The sequence below is a fragment of the Leucoraja erinacea genome, chromosome 9 (genome assembly GCF_028641065.1).
Source record: "Leucoraja erinacea ecotype New England chromosome 9, Leri_hhj_1, whole genome shotgun sequence".
NCBI lineage: Eukaryota > Metazoa > Chordata > Chondrichthyes > Rajiformes > Rajidae > Leucoraja > Leucoraja erinaceus.
The window spans coordinates 42,403,098-42,420,712 of record NC_073385.1 but is presented as its reverse complement, the minus strand read 5'-3'; the positions used below and the strand labels follow the sequence as shown (position 1 = coordinate 42,420,712).

Here is a 17,615-nt window from a genome sequence, read left to right as displayed (position 1 = left end):
GGCAAAAAAATGTCTATTGGTTCTAAAGCTTGCAAAAAAAAAAGTGTCTATTGGTTCTAAAGCTTGCAAAAAATGTCTATTGGTTCTAAAGCTTGCAACAAAATGTCTATTGGTTCTAAAGCTTGCAAAAATGTCAATTGGTTCTAAAGCTTGCAAGAAAATGTCTATTGGTTCTAAAGCTTGCAAAAAATGTCTATTGGTTCTAAAGCTTGCAAAAAATGTCTATTGGTTCTACAGCTTGCAAAAAAAATGTCTATTGGTTCTAAAGCTTGCAAAAAAAAAAAAGTCTATTGGTTCTAAAGCTTGCAAAAAATGTCTATTGGTTCTAAAGCTTGCAAAAAAAAAAATGTCTATTGGTTCTAAAGCTTGCAAAAAATGACTATTGGTTCTAAAGCTTGCAAAAAAATATCTATTGGTTCTAAAGCTTGCAAAAAAATGTCTATTGGTTCTAAAATGGTTCATACTAGCGCTCCAGAAAGCTCCCCTCCCCCCTTTGGGAGCTTTGGCTTGGTTGAAAGGCACTACTTACTGCAAATGGTGGCATGAAGTTGAAATGCACTACTTACTGCAAGTGGTGCCTTGGGAGCTTTGACTTGAAGTTGAAATGCACTACTGTAAATGCACGTACTTCCTGTTTGCACTGTATATTGATTTTAGATAAAACGCTACCACTTACGGCTGTGATTTTTGGCAATCTTACTCAGTCCCCCTCTGCTGAGCAGGTGCAGAGAATTCTTCCCATCAATGAAAAATAAAAGTGTTATTAGTTTAAAAAAAATGTTGAGAATCTCTCTCCTGTCAATCACTCCATGAAAGCCACACCTTTTCCGGTGGGGGGGGGGGAGGGGTTATAAAATCCGGAAATGTGGGTGTGGCTCAGTCTCTGCAAGATGGAGGAGGGAGAGGTCACGACTCGCTGTCTTTAGTGGCTTTGCACCCTACTTCAAATGGTATGAAACTGCACTTGAATTTGGTGGCCTTGCACCCAGCTAGAAGTGGTAAGAAATTGCATTTGAATTTGGTGGCCTTATACCCTGCTTGAAATAGAATTTCAAGGATTAGCTGTGAGTCAACTACCAGCTCACCAGCCGTGAGTGAGTGAGTTGCCAGCACAACAGGCTTGATTGACTGAGACGCCAGCCCAAGAATCCATTTGGCGCACAATTTTCATACTAGCCCTCTGGAAACCAGTCCCTTCAGCCCACAACACCCATACTAGCGCTCCAGAAAGCCCCCCCCCCCCCCAACTGACCACCAATATTAGAATTGGTGGAGAGGTGGAATATTGCGTTTGATGACCATCCCTCCTGTGTGATGCTGAGACCCAACGGGTCCCACTTAGTCTAGTACCTATTAAAAGTCTGATCTGGGATGTGTGTGTGTTTGTTCGTGTGTGTGTTTGTTCATGTGTGTGTTTGTTGGTGTATAGTCCCATCTTCTCGAAAAAACGACGTGCTAACGGTAACATTTTTACATATTCCGGTAGAGATTTTCCCTCTGGAGTTTAAAATTGCCTCATCTGAAAAATTCAAGCTTATTTCTCCAGTTATTAATGAAAATGTTCAAAAATCTCAGACGACTTTGAAAAACCCCCCGCTGTCTTGTGACGTCACTCCCCCACCCCCGTACCCGGGCCCTGTCTGGAACCTGGAGCCGGCCTCCCATGGGCGCTACTGGTACGGGACGGGTGCATTGGGGGGAACCTGCAGCCGGGAACCAGGAGCGAGGGAGTATTGCTTTTGGGAACCAGCCCTCCCCTGTGACGACGCGCCCCCCCCCCCACCCCCCTTAAACCCCCCTCTACCCCCCTCCCTCTCTGCCCGCTCCCTCTCTGTCCCCCACGCCTCCTGGGCTGTGTTGGGGGAGCAGACCCAACGGGTCTGCACTTGATCTAGTATTCCTCTAAACCTGGCCTATCCATGTATATGGCTAAAAGCTTCTTGAATGTTGTGATAATACCTCAACCACCTCCTCCAGCAGCTCGTTCTAAACACCCACCAGCTTTTGTGTGAAAGAGTTACCCATCAGCTTCCTATTAAATCTTTCTCCATCTTACCTTAAGCCTTTGAACTCTGGTTCTCGAATATCAAATATATCAAAATCAATTATCAAAATCAGCAAGATTGATCAATTAATTGGCAGGTTATAACCAGATACAGAACAGCAGAAACTTGTGCTGTAGTTAATTATAGCATTTAAATAAATTTACTTTAAATATAACTGATACTTCCAGTAAAAATTTCAATATGTGTAATCTATGCAATGCCATCTGCCCATCACGTGTGATGGGGGAATCATTCAGTTATATGTCACAGGCAACTGTAAAGCCTTTTCTCCCACATTGCTTGGATTATTTGGCACCATTGACAAGTTCCTCACACAAACAGCACTGGTTCATCAAGTCAATGCCCAGGATAAACATCCACTTTGCAGTTCTGATTTCTCCCCATTTTAAGAGACCATAAACTCTCATTTATAAAACGCTCCCAGTTAGTTTAGTTTACTTTAGAGATTCAGCGTGGAAACAGGCCCTTCGGCCCACCGAGTGTACGCCTTTCAGCGATCACCCCGTACGCTAGCACTATCCTACACACGAGGGACAATTTACAATCTTTACCAAAGATAATTAACCTTCAAACCTGTACGTCTTAGGAGTGTGGGAGGAAACCGAAGCACCCAAAGAAAACCCACATGGTCACAGGGAGAATGTGCAAACTCCGTACAGACAGCACCCGTAGTCAGGATCAAACCCGGGTTTCTGGTGCTGTAAGGCAGCAACTCTACCGCTGTACCACTGTCGCCCTGTTAAGCATTGTAAACTGAAAATTACAATTTGTGCTTGTTGAATCCATCTTGCCAGCAATGTGGATAAGTGGGTACTGCATGTTTGTGCAGGACAAAACAAATTGCAATGAAATTTAACCATTTGATCATGGAATATATTGTAATCTTGGGTCAATGCTGTTGAAAAGGACATTATTTTTGGCCTCAGACAAATTCAGCGAGAACAGCTTTTGCAACTAGGGCATTGGTAGAGTTGCTGCTTTACAGCGCTTGAATCACTAGAGACCCGGGTTTGATGCCGACTACAGGTGCTGTCTCTACGGAGTTTGTACGTTCTCCCCATGACAGCGTAGGTTTTCTCGTAGCTCTTCAGTATCCTCCCACACCCCAAATGTGTACAGGTTTGTAGGTTAATTGACATGGTATAAGTGTAAATTGTCCATAGTGTGTGTAGGATAGTGGTAATGTGCGGGGATCGCTGGTCGGTGCGGACTCGGTGAACCAAACGGCCTGTGTCTGCGCTGTATCTCTAAACTAAACTATATTTTACGTTCAGTAAAATGCAGACATGACGAAAGATTGAAAATGGAATGCATTGATAAAGCCAAGCCTGCGAGATACCGGCCCACAAACTCGGCCACAGAAGTCAGCTATGAAAACCGATCTGCTGGCTCTGGTCAGGCCAGAGTTCCAGGCAGCAAACGTGGCCCGCCGATTGGCGCGGAAGTCCCAATTAGGTAGAGATCGGCCACCTCACTTAGGCTAGGCGCCACATTGGGGGGGCCTGGGGGAGGGGGTGCGGGCGGGGGGGGGGGGGGGGGGGGGAGGGGGTGGGCAGGGGGGGGAGAGTGTTAGGATTTAGCCCAGATTGAAGGTGGAGCCTGATTACCAGTTGCCAGGAAATCGGTGGTGGATCTGAACACATGAAGCAAATGTTTAAACAATGATGGTTGCTGCCAAGTTATGTTGATTTGGACATTTTATACCACAGGTGTTCTTACCTCCATATACTATTCCAAACTGTCCTGAGCCCAGTACTTCATCTGGAAATATTTGATAGACTGTACTGATATCCTGTGGGGAGAAAGGCACGTTATTCAATCTTGGTTCACAAATGGAGTCATTTTAAAACGTTGGTCATTTAATCTTTAAAAAATATTCTCTGGAATGTCAGAGGTTGAGAGGAGATTTGATAGAAGTATATAAAATGTATGGAATGGAACTGAATGGAATACTTTATTGTCACATGTGACAAGTCATAGTGAAATTCTTTGTTTGCATACCCAAAGTATGCAAAATAGTCGCCAAGTAAGGTGCTGACAAAAATTATGAGAGGCATACATAGGATAGACACTCGGAACCTTTATTCCCCAGGGTGCAAATGGCCATCACTAGAGGGCATACCTATAAGATGGGAGGGGGGAAGTTAAACGGATATGTGCAGATCATTTTTTTACACAGAGGATGGTGAGGGCCAATATAATAGTGGCGTCAAAGAGGCTTTTAGATAGGCACATGGAAGTGCAAGGAGGAGTTTAGTTTATTGTCAGGTGTACCGAGGTACAGTGAAAAGATTTTGTTACGTGCTAACCAGTCAGCGGAAAGACTATATATGACTACATTCGAGTCGTCCACAGTGTAGAGATACATGATAAAGGGAATAATGTGTAGCACAGGATAATGTCCAGTAAACTACAGGCAAATGAAATCAGTTTAACTTGGCATCATGTTCAGCACAGGCATTGTGGGCTAAACTGTGCTATACTGTTCTATGTTCTATTCATGCCCCATATATTGCTGTCATATTTTATTCATATCTAATACGGATTACAGTATTAAGGGACTTTCACAGATTTGGTCAGATCGCATTCGGAGTATGGTGAGCAGTTTTGTGCCCCATATCTGAGGAAGGATGTGCTGGCGTGGGGAGGGTCCAGAGGAGGTTTACGAGAATGATCCCAGGAATGAATGGGTTAACTTCTGAAGGCACTGGGCCTGCATTCGCTGGAGTTTAGAAGGGTGAAGGGGGGAGGGGGGGGACCTAATGAAAGTTTCTGAATAGTGAAAGGCCTGGATAGAGTGGATGTAGAGAAGATGTTTCCACTAGTGGGAGAGTCCAGGACCAGAGGCCTCAGAATAAAAGGTTGTACCTTTAGAAAGGTAATGAAGAGGAATTTCTTTAGTTAGAGGCTGGTGAATCTGTGGAATTCATTACCACAGATGGCTGTGGAGGCCAAGACTGAATGAGCCGAATGCCCTAATTTTGCTCTTCAAATGTATGAACTAATGACACTATGAAGTATCTATTCATCATACTTCAGAACGTCTAGAACGCAGCCGCCCGACTCATCACCCACACCAAATCCTGGCACCACATCACTCCAGTCCTCAAACAACTTCACTGCCTCCCCCAGGAGATCACGAGGTTCTTGGGGTGGAGAGGGGTGATAGCCATCTCCCACCGGATCACCTACAAAATCCTGGTCCTCACCTACAAAGCCCTCCACCATGGCTGCCCCCCCCCCCCCCCCCCCCCCCTATGATTCCCATCTGACCTCCTCTTCCCCTCCACCAACCCCCCCCCCCCATATCTCACGGTCCCCCTCAGAGATCCACATCAGCCGGTCTCCTCGCCATCCACAAATCTAACCTCCGCAGTTTTGGGGACAGAGCCTTCTCCAGGGCAGCTCCCAGGCTCTGGAACTCCCTCCCCCAACTGATCCGCAATTCTGAGTCCCTCACCATCTTCCAGTCCCGCCTCAAGACCCATCTCTTCACCTCTGCCTATCCTTAGCCCCACGTCCCCCTCCCTTTTCATCTGTGCTTGAATTGTTGCTCATTTTTGGTTTGTTTTTGTTTTTGTTTTTGTTTTTGTTTTTGTTTTTGTTTTTTTGCCTTGCCTTGTAAAGCGACTTTGAGTCCCTGAAAAGCGCTATATAAATTCAATTTATTATTATTATTATTATTATTATTATTATTATTATTATTATTATTATTATTATCATGGTCAGAGATGGTTTCCAGGGCTCAATACTGAAAACTGTGCTGTCTTGCCGACAATTAATGACCTGGTCTTGACAACAGAATTTCAAGAAAGAGGGATGATCTTATAGGGATGTATACAATCATGAGAGGAATAGATTGGGTAAAAATGCACTGAGTCTCACATTTTGAATGTTCAGTGCAGAAGAGATGGGGCTGAAAGGTTGCAGGTTTTGAGTGGTCAATAATCATATAATGCATGAATGGATTTGACCAATGCTCCAGTTGCACTTTCATTATTCTACGAGAGACCCTTGCAGTCCTTCTTAAATTGTCTTTTTTTAAAGGGTAGACAAACAAAATAATTAGCACAGCAAATAAATTAAACCATCTGATGTCTAATAATTTAGCGACATAAATTAGTTTGTGAACTGGGAAAGGTCTTTCTCTTCCGCCAATGCAACTCACCACATTCTCCTGGATCTGGCTGTTTGAAACGGAGATACTGATAGACACATCTCCTGACAAAAGAGAATAAAACTGAGGTTACAAATTTGAACGTGTGTTTATTGCCATAGATTAATTAAAAACAGAGGATATAATCAACATGCCACATAGCATCTGTGGAGGAACAAACATCTAATCAACATTAGCTTTGTCTCACTCTCTCCACAGTTGCCGCCTGAGTTTGTTAGGTGTTTTAGATTTTGGATTCCAGTATCTGCAGGGACAGTTTCTTCCCAGCTGTTATCAGGGAACTGAACCATCCCACTGCAACTAGTCCTCGGACTATCTTTGATCGAACATTATTCACAGTATTCCCTTGATCATGTATATGTACACTGTGAATGGCTCCATTGTAATCATATATTGTCTTTCTGCTGACTGGTTAGCATGCAACCAAAGTTTTTCACTGTACCTTGGTACCGTGACAATAAACTAAACTGAACTGCAATAATTTCCTAATAATTTCCAAATGTTATACAGAGGTCAGCTTCTTCCACTGACATATGGGACAAAAGTAGAAGTGACCTAGTGTTTTAAACCTACTTTTAAAATGCAACTGTAACAATTAGTTATACCCGACATTAATGATTATTTTTAGAGGCTGGAGTCTTTCACGCAGGCTAGTGTGTTTCAATAACAATAGATTTCTAAAAGGGATGGTGCAGCAGTAGAGTTGCCTGTCCAACTTAGGCAATTTTTTTTGGCGACTGTCATAGTCGTAGCAGGTCGCCGAAAAATCAGCGACTGGCCTCCTACGACAATGTCTACGACAATGTCTGCAATAACCTACCACCTAATCAACGTCAAGCTATGGCAAGCTATCGACAACCGGCACCCATTAGGATGTTCACCTACGACAACCTACATCCACCCGCGACAAGCTACGACAAGGTACGATCCTGTCAGCGACAACTGAAGACAACTTACGACAATTCAGTCGCCGGTACCTGTCACCAGTTGATGTAGGTTGACGTAGGTAGTCGGCAATAGAATTCACCGAAGTCAGCACCAGCGACAACCTACGTCACCCTGACGACAACCTACGACAGTATCTATGTCAGGAGAAGTCACGCTACGCTCATTGGCGTCAAGCCAACTGTCGCCAAAAAGTTTTGAACATTTCAAAATCCAGCGGCGACCAGAAAAGCCCTACAATTCTTTGGGCGACTGAGGAGGCGCCTGTAGTCACGACCATACAGGCGACACCCCGATGACCATGTGGCGACTGAGGAGGCTAGTCACGACCATACAAGCGTCACCCCGATGACCATGTGGCGACTGCCAAGGCGCCTGTAGTCACCTAAAAAATTGTCTAGGTGGGACAGGTGTATTACAGCACCAGGGACCCAGGTTCGATGCTGACCACGGGTGTTGTCTGTACAGAGTTTGCACATCCTCCCTGTGATCGCGTGAGTTTTCTCCGAGTGCTCCGGTTTCTTCCCACACACCAAAGACGTGCAGGTTTGTAGGTTACTTGCCTTCTGTAAATTGGCCCTTGTGGGTAAGGCAGGACTGGTGTACGGGGTGATCGCTGGTTGGCACAGACTCGGTGGATCGAAAGACCTGTTTCCACGCTGTATCTCTAAACTAAACTGTTTCTGTGTTTTATCTCAAAAGTCTTAAAGTCTAAAGTTAACTTACTGTGTAGGCTGTGCACAGATCCCACAGATGAACCCTTTGGAATAACTGGCATCAAGGCATGGTGGATAGCTACCTCCCATGTCTGGGCAACATCCAACCCAGTGCCACCTGAGAGAACGCTGTTACTTTTTTGTGTAGCTAAATAATTGGTGAGATTTTCACCAACAAAGTAGACCACACTTGCCGTGGTAATTTCGAAGCAATGAGCATTAGCTCCAGCCGGTAGTAAATTGAAATTCTTCCCAGTCTCCAAAGATAAAATCTCAGATAGCGGAATTTCCTGTAATTAAAAATAGATTTTCTTATTATTTACATAAAAACAAATCACTCTTAATTGGCAGCATGGTAAATTAAGTAAGCTGTTATCTTGGTTTCACAGTTGTGTATATGCAAGGATTGAGCAGAGACAAAAATTGCAACAGGAAAATAAGACACAAAGTGCTGGAGTAACTCAACGGGTCAGGCAGCAGCATCCTTGGAGAACGTGGATTGGTTATGTTTTGGGTTGGGAGGAGGGGCAGGACAAAGCCGGCCCAGTGATGGGTGGATACAGGTGAGGGGGGAGGAGGTTTGGTGGGCAGATGGTTGGAAAAGGGCCAGAGAAAAAAAAGACAAAAGACGTGAGATAAGGATGAAAGAGGTGAAAATTGTGAAGCTAAAGGAAGGGATGGAGGTGCAAGGGTAGGGGGTAGAGAAGAAATGGATATGAGTCCAGGTGGGGAAATAGGGAGGTGGGGGGGAGGGAATGGGTGGGGGGGGGGGGGGGGGGGGGGGGGGGGGGGGGTCTTTGTAGGTTACTCTAAAGCTGGTGATTTCAATGTTCGTAATATTGGTTTGTAAGCTAACTAAGCCAAATATGCTGTGTTGTTCATCCAATTTGCATATGGCCCCTCTCTGGCAATGGAGGAACAGAACAGAAAGGCCAGTATGGAAATGGGAAGAGGGGTTAAAATGGTTGTCAACTGTGAAATCCATTAGACCCTGGCAGGCCGAGCACAAGTTTTTGGCGAAACAGTCGCAAGCGGGAATAGTGTAGATGGGACATGTTGGTCAGTGTGGGCAAGTTGGGCCGAAGGGCCTGTTTCCACACTGTATGACTCTAAACCTGTTACAGTTTTCCTGTTGACTAAAAATCATTTTTGGGCCAATATTATGCTATGATGTACAGTACTTAGGCAGTGCAGTTTTAAATTGCTTCGTACAGCAGCTCGTTAAAGTTGCAGTAATTATTTCTGTTTATTGACATTCCATCAACGTTTTGCACATTATCATTTGTTTAAAAATCACGACCATCCTCTTTTGCTTTTGTTCACAAAATGGATCGGTATGGAACCTGCATCATGTTATTTTATTTTACTTGTGCTTTAAAAGTACAATTTATTACAAATAACCAATTTATTATAATTGACATATCAATATAAAACAGTGAATTCAATATATATTAAGTGTCTGTAATTATTTTTAAATATAATCGTCTTTAAACCATCTTAAAATGCTTTAGGTAATGATTTGGAAATGAAAGGGAATAAGAGCAAGAGTTGAACCGGAACTTTTCACTGACATTTAGCTTGTATCATTTTGGATTATTTATTCAGTGTTAATCGCTGACTGAGAAAACCAAGTAACGAAACCTTCACCTTGTAATATTTGCTTCCTGTATCATTCTGAAAGAGGGTGATACATTTGCTGTCTAGTCTCCAATAGTGCCTTTTTCTCTATAGGGTAAAACACACAGTTAGTTCAATGTTATAAAATTCTTAAAAGAATAGTGAATGGCACACTTAAATGGTGGCATCGTTTATGTACTGGTATTCGGCAATAAAAGCCTTCCTTGATGAATAAATGTCAGTGTCACAGGCGGAGGTGTAATGGAGGATTTTATGCTAAGTGCCCAAAAAGGTTTTATCGATATTATGGTAAATCGCTTGAGACAGGATAATGCTAAGAGACTGATGCAAATTGGACAATACCATACGGAAGAGTGATATAATAATAAAAAAAACTAAAACAGACTATTTCTCTTTCCTCTCACTTCCCAAAGTTTACTTGCTTACGGTCACCCATAACCAGATTTTGTTCTATTTCGTGAACATTTACAAGTTTTTCTTCTTACCTCACCCCATACACCATTTTAAACCTAGCTTTATTTTTTCATTGAAAGACACAAAGTGCTGGAGTAACAGTGGGTCAGGCAGCATCTCTGGAGAACATCAATAGATGACGTTTCAGGTTGGGTCCCTGATTCAGACTCATTTGTCTGAAAGGTCTGGAGAAGGGTCCCAAAACAAAAAGTCACCTATCCATGATTTCCAGAGATGCTGCCTGACCCGCTGAGTTACTCCAGAACTTTGTGTCTTCCTTTGGTAAACCAGCATTTGCAGTTCCTTGTTTCTATCTTAGTTTTTTTTTTCACTATGCATTATATATCAAGAGATCACATTGACAAATAAATCATTTTAAAATAAGTATTTGGGCAAATGGTGATTGATTTGCTGAACCAAATTTCATACCTTAATTGTATTTCCAGGATTGTATTAGCTAGGGTTAAACAAGCAAAATATCTAATTTATAAGTATCAATTAATATAATGTTTTCTTAACATTTAGTTGCCTTTAGAGATATAGCATGGAAACAGGCCCTTCAGCCCACTGAGCTCATGCTGCCCATATATCACCCGTTCACACTTGTTCTATATTATCCCACTTTTGTATCCACTCTCTACAAACTATGGGCAATTTACAGAGGCCAATTAACCTACAAACCTGCACATCTTTGGAATGTGTGACGAAACTGGAGTACCCGGAGGAAACCCATGCGGTCACAGGGTGAAGGTGCAAACTCCATACAGACAGCACCTGAGGTCAGGATCGAACCCAGGTCTCTCGAGCTGTGAGGCAATGATTCTACCAGTTGTGCCCCTGTGTCGCCCTGAACAGTTAAATATTCTCATAAGGCCATAAGAAATAGTAGAACTAGGCCATTCGGTCCATCAAGTCTACTTCGCCATTCAATCATGGCTCCCTCCTGACCCCATTCTCCTGCCTTCTCCCCATAACCTCCGATACCTGAACTAATCAAGAATATATTTGTCTCAGCCTTAAAAATATCTACTGACGACCTCCATAGCCTTCTGTGGCAAAGAATTCCACAGATTCACCACCCTCTGACAAAACAAATGTCTCCTCATCTCCTTCTTAAAATAACGTCCTTTAATTCTGAGGCTATGACCTCTAGTCCTTGGCTCTCCCACTAGTAGAAACATCCTCTCCACATCCACTCTATTCAAGCCTTGCACTATTCTGTATGTTTCAATGAGGTTCCCCTCATTCTTCGAAACTCCAGCGAGTACAGGCCCAGTGCCGACAAACGCTCATCATAGGTTAACCTACTCATTCCTGGCATCATTCTTGTAAACCTCCTCTGGAACCTATCAAGAGCCAGCACATCCTTCAGCATTTATAATGCATGTTTTGCATTTAATTACCAGTACAACTAAAGAATGTTGCAACACACGTTGAAACTAGACAGTCATGGATATACTTCACAATTGCTTTTGCAATTAAACACAGACATCTTAAAATACATGCTTTAATAAAAAAACGTATTTTACCAAGATAGGACAGCTCATAAGCGCCAACATCCAGAACTACAAATGCATAAAATAGATTCTTTATTTCCAATGTGTAAAGGAGTTTTTGGTTTAGTTTTTTTAGTTTTAGAGAAACATAATGGAAACAGACCCTTTGGCTCACTGAGTCCACGCTGATCAGCGATCACCCATATACCAGTTCAATTCTACACACAAGAGACAATTTACAGAAGCCAGTCGATGGTCCGCATAGACTCGGTGGGCTGAAAGGCCTGTTTCCCTGCTATACTTGTAAAGAAAAAGCAATGACCACAAATTTTTGTTATTAGCTCCACAAGTAGCAAAATATAAATTAACTGTAAATTGTTATTAACTCCACAATTGCTCTATGGGAACACATCTCTTAGCATTAAATCTTCATCTCTGTGCAGGACCTCTCTACTAGTCCAAGCATATCTTACATCAACAGATGGCAATTATACCAAAGAAGGATTCATACTCTGCAACTCAATTGTCCAAAGTTGGAGAATGAGTAAGATATTACAATTCTTACCTTCAGCGGCACTGCAGTTCTGCCACTGGCCGTGTGAGCGACTTTGTATTCTTGTGTGAATGTTATTTGGACACAGGCTATTTAAAAATGTTAACCTTTTCTTAAGAAATGGATAGATGTTTAGATCTAGTAATTGAATTTTGTAATAGCTCCAATTAGGTAACTAACTAATTATATGCTTTAATTTCATGTCATCCAAGTAAGATTGTTTCATATTTGTTTCAGATTGCTTCAATCTAAAATAGGGAGGTTGCACTGCAGTCGGGTCACGACCCATGACCCGTACTGTTGCTATGTTACACCAACTGGAGTACACGCGATGAGCTGCAGGTAAGCACTGACCACTGTTTCCAGCATAGCGGGCCCGCCGAAATGGTAAATTTTTGTGCTGTAAATAATTATGGAAATCGGGATAAGCGTGAGAGACATTTAGCCTACTTCAGAATAACAAAAGTGAGGAGAAATGACGGTAGATAGAAGCGAGAGTTGAAGGGACAACACCAGTCAAAGGTACATGTGACAATAAAAGGCCTTTGAAACCTTTGAATGGAAGAAGCAATTTGTTTAAAAAAAACATGAATCAAACGTGTAAACACGCAAGGTGCCTGTACGTTGAAGTATGTGCCTATTCTTATCTTGTTGGATTCTTTAGTTTAGAGATACAGAGCGGAAACAGGCCCTTCGACCCACCGCGTCCGCTCTGACAGCGATCACACCATACACTAGTTCTATCCTACACACTAGGGACAATTGACAGAAGGCAATTCACCTACAAACTTGCACATCTTTGGAATGTGGCAGGAAACTGGAGCACCCAGAGAAAACCCATGCGGTCACAGGGAGAACGTACAAACTCCATACAGACAGCACCCATAGTCTTCATACAGAAACAAACCCAGATCTCTGGCGCTATAAGACAGCAATTATCTGAGCCATGACACCAATTAGATAAATGCCGAGCTAGATATGGGAAGATTGCGTTATATAGAACTAGATGGTATGTTTGTATGAATATTGAATTATCTCCAGATAACTAATCAATGTAATGTTTTTTCTTTTTTTAATTTGGTAAGTGAACCACATGGTCTTATTCCAAATTTTTTTTTAATTTACTTCTTTTTTTTTCCCCCTATCTACTTATTTTTTTATTTTGATTGCTGTTTTTCTTACTTTGTTTTATTTATGGTGATGGTGTTGCACTGTTTTGTATATATCTCTTAAAAATCAATAAATATTTAAGTAAAAAAAAAAGACAGCAATTCTACCGCTGCGCCACTGTGCTGCACTGAAACATATAGAAATGTACACTATACAGTATATTCAACAGTAAGCAGGGATTACGTTGCAGTAGTACTAAAAATGCAATTAGATTCACCCTTCCTGGAAAACAAACATGTTGTAGTGCATGGCCTGGACATAGGTGCAAAGACCAAGTACCAGATACATGGCAGGTGGAGATCAATAATGTGCTTACCAGAGTGTCCTTGCTGGTAAAGTGAACCATCCAACCCTCCTTCAGTACAGTGCTGCTCCTCCTCTTTGTGTGCTTCACCGACTGTACCACCCGCATTAAAGGAATGTTGTTACTTGTAGAAGGACTTACAAAGAAAAAAAGAACAAACAAATCCATTAGGAGTTCTGAAACATATGCCTGGGAGCAAGATGAAGTAACCTTGATGCAGCTCTATAGGACTATATAGTGGCGGCACAGTGTCACAGCGGTAGAGTTGCTGCCTCACAGCACCAGAGACCCAGGTTCAATCCTGATTGTGGGTGTGTTAATCCTGGCGAAATTGGACCAGTCAGGACTTCAAAATGGGGTTAAGTTTCAGGGTTTGCTGAGAGATTTGGTCAAATTGGAATTACTCTCTGCAGAGACGGGACAGGCTGCAAGATGTGCCAGGGAGTCTGGAACTTGGATAGAATTTGCAAGCAAAGAACGGGAAGCCTTGCAAGCCCTGTCAATCTGGTACCAAATGCATGGAATGGATTGGATGGCTGCAAACCAGACATACACCTTGTAAATAGTTTGTAAATCATGTTGCAGAATCTGACTCTGCTAAGTGTTGATTGGATGGGATGTTGAGCCTTGTCTGAGATTTCTGTTAATCAGGGTAAATGTTTCCATGTTGACTTCATCTCGAAGTCCGTTGTGAATACAATGTATTGAACTGTTGCATCATTGGGTTAGGGAAATGCCTGTTGTGTATAGGGTTAATCGATATTTGTAATTGGGTGATTAAGAGACAACCCCCATGTGGTTGAGCCCTAGAGTTCACGGGGCATATAAAAGGCCTTGGTCACGAGGCTCAGGGTCGATCTTCTGAAAGAGCGCTCAGGACCACGTACCCTTCTGCAGTGCCTCTGTCTGTGCGAGGTCTAGAGGGCTTGAACAGATAGATGCAGGGATCAAACCCGCGGTGGGATAGGTACAGTGACGCGCTTTTGGTAAAATAAAATGTAGTTGATTCAAGTGCTTGATTCAGTGTTTTTACTGAAACTAGGCTGGGGGAAAGCTTAGAAACGAGCAATTATCAGGTGCTGTCTGTAAGGAGTTTGCATGTTCTCCCTGTGATCGAGTGGGTTTTATTCGGGTGCTCCGGTTTCTTCCCACATATCAAGGACGTACGAGTTTGTAGGTTAATAGCTTCTGTAAATTGTCCCTAGTGTGTAGGATAGAACTAGTGCTCGGGTGAGCGCTGGTCGGCACAGGCTCTGTGGGCCAAATAACCTGTTTCCACTCTGTATCTCTAAAAACTAAAAAACATCACTGTCTTTGTCAAAGAGTTTGCATTGCACTATAAGCTCACTTTGTCCCTTTTGGTGTGATGCTATTAATGCTATTTCACAAATATCCATTTGATATTGCCTTGTCCCTCAATCACATTGAAAGAACATGCAGCATTAGATAGACCTGCTGCTCAGATAGTCCATCTATCAATGGTCTGAAGAAGGGTCACGACTCGAAACGTCACCTAATCATTTCCTCCAGATATACTGCCTGACCCGTTGAGTTACTTTAGCACTTTGTGTACCAATGGCCAAGCAACCTAATTTTTCTATAATTTATCCATGTTCTCCAGAGATGCTGCCCGACCCACTGAGTTATTCCAGCACTTTGTGTCTTTTCTTGTAAACCAGCATCTGCAGTTCCTTGCACCTCTATTCATTTTTTGTTTATTTTCCACAAGGTTTGTTGCGTTGAGATGGAACTCTTGAGGCAGGTTGAATAAGACTGCAGTTAATAAATAATCTTACATTTAGACCGTGGGCCCAGGTACCAAAAGGGCTCTAGATTTTAACTTTTGTGACCCATGTCTGGTATCTACTTGAAATTTGGCACAGATTTAGATAAAACATCATTGAGAAGGAATTCATAACTCGTCAATGCAAAAAGCTGCACACTAATTAATTAAGCTAATTAGAAAAAGTAACAGCGCCCTCTTGTGCTCAATAATATATAGCTGTATATGGGAACATTGAATACGGGACTGCCGCAGAGGTCCCGGGCTTCACCAGCTCCTGAACACGCCTAATTAATGGGTGAGGACAGATCCTGTGCGTTCTTCAGTTTACTGAACGCCACTGACTGCCAGTGTGCAGAGTGGGGGTCACTGCCATAGTGGGACTAGGGCAGTGCTAGGTTGGGGGGAGGCTAAGGCATCTTCCACTGAGAGGAAAATTACTAACCCTATCTTGTCCCCTTCCAGAGCTGCCCACGGCTAGAGCTGATGCTGTCTTGGGTCCGGCTGCGGGCTCTGTACGTGTGGCCGCTCAGCGAGTCCACCTCTGCCTGCATGCCCTTCTGGATCATCAGCAGCAGCCCACCCGATGCCACGATTACACCGAATGTCAACATGGTGGGGAGCAGCACTGCCCTACACGCCGCCCGGGCTGCCTTCAGCACCCCCATAGCACTGGCTCCATCAGTCCATCCCCTTGCTCGCTGCAACAACGGCCGGCTGACAGCCCGGCCGACTGACTGACCCCCTCTCTTCCCCCCTGCTGCTCAGCTTGGCCCAGGTCCGCCTTCAGAACTCCCAAAGCACCGGGTCCGTCACGGAAGTCCTCAGAAAAAAAAAAAGGCCTGCGGGCTGGATGTTTTCACGTTACGGGCAGGATCTGGGCCGTGGGTTGCCGACCCCTGCCCTAACCCTAACCCCCTTCCACTGAGAGGAAAATGCCTAACCCTGACCCTGACACTAACCCAAATCCTAACCCCAGCTCTACATTTTTATTTAGCATTTTTATTTCACAGTTCACAACATCATAACTTTAACCATATAATCATATAACAATTACAGCACGGAAACAGACCATCTCAACCCTTCTAGTCCATGCCGAACACGTGTTCTCCCCTAGTCCCATACACCTGCGCTCAGACCATAACCCTCCATTCCTTTCCCGTCCATATAACTATCCAATTTATTTTTAAATTATAAAAACGAACCTGCCTCCACCACCTTCACTCGGAGCTCATTCCACACAGGCACCACTCTCTGAGTAAAGAAGTTCCCCCTCATGTTACCCCTAAACTTCTGTCTCTTAATTCTCAAGTCATGTCCCCTTGTTTGAACCTTCCCTACTCTCAGTGGGAAAAGCTTATCCACGTCAACTCTGTCTATCCCTCTCCTGATTTTAAAGACCTCTATCAAGTCCCCCCTTAACCTTCTGTGCTCCAAAGAATAAAGCCCTAACTTGTTCAAAGGTAAATGAGTTGTAAAACAAAATTATCAGCAAGCATTACCTTTCTTCCTTCGAAACCTTACTATTGTTGTGATGTTATTAGGAGGCAGCCATGATTCCATTGTGCTCGCTGCCTAGCTCGCATGAAACAAAGCGCGTGATTGGTCAGTTGGCATCTGACAATGTTAAACGTGCTTTGATTGGACAATTACCACACGGAAAATTGGAGGTTTTTCTCATATTTTAAAAATATGTGCAGGTTTTGTTCTTGACAAGTTTCAGGTATGATTCCTATAATATTTTTACACAATATGTTATAAATATAGGTAGATACGTGATTTGGGTCACTGCGAACAGGCTTTAGCGGAGGATATAGGAACAGGTCCGCTACGGCCTGCTATTTTATTTGTGTGTTTTGGGTATACGCAAAAGCACCACGGTCTAATTGTACTGTATTTTTCTGCTTGTAGAAGTTTTTGTTCTTTCACTACACTATGTAACAGTCTCGACCCTGTGCCCAACTATTACCTGCAACACTATATCCTGCTTCTCTTGCTTTCTGCTTCCTACCCACCATAATCAATCTGAAGATGGGGCCCAACCTAAAACGCTGTGAACCGTGGCGCAGCGGTAGAGTTGCTGCCTTGCAGCGCCGGAGACCCGGGTTCGATCCCGACAACGGGTGCTGTCTGTACGGAGTTTGTACGTTCTCCACGTGACCGTGTGGGTTTTCTCCAAGATTTTCGGTTTCCTCCCACTGTCCAAAGACGTGCAGGTATGTAGGTTAATTGGATTGGTGTATGTGTAAATTGTCCCTAGTGGTGTGTAGGATAATGTTAATGTGCGGGGATCGTTGGTCGGTGCAGACTCGGT

The 17,615-nt window shown here is 43.3% G+C and overlaps 1 protein-coding gene across 2 annotated transcripts in view; it reads right to left on the bottom strand.

Moving 5' to 3' along the window:
• prkd1 (protein kinase D1) overlaps positions 1 to 17,615 on the bottom strand; it is a 170,521-nt gene that overhangs the window by 16,839 nt on the left and 136,067 nt on the right. For both annotated transcript variants that reach the window (XM_055640673.1, XM_055640674.1), the window contains exons 8-12: positions 13,531 to 13,654; positions 9,552 to 9,629; positions 7,915 to 8,194; positions 6,235 to 6,287; positions 3,786 to 3,858 (exon numbers count right to left, since the gene is read on the bottom strand). In XM_055640673.1, the coding sequence (XP_055496648.1) occupies positions 3,786 to 3,858; positions 6,235 to 6,287; positions 7,915 to 8,194; positions 9,552 to 9,629; positions 13,531 to 13,654 (608 nt within the window). The remainder of the gene's footprint in view (positions 1 to 3,785; positions 3,859 to 6,234; positions 6,288 to 7,914; positions 8,195 to 9,551; positions 9,630 to 13,530; positions 13,655 to 17,615) is intronic.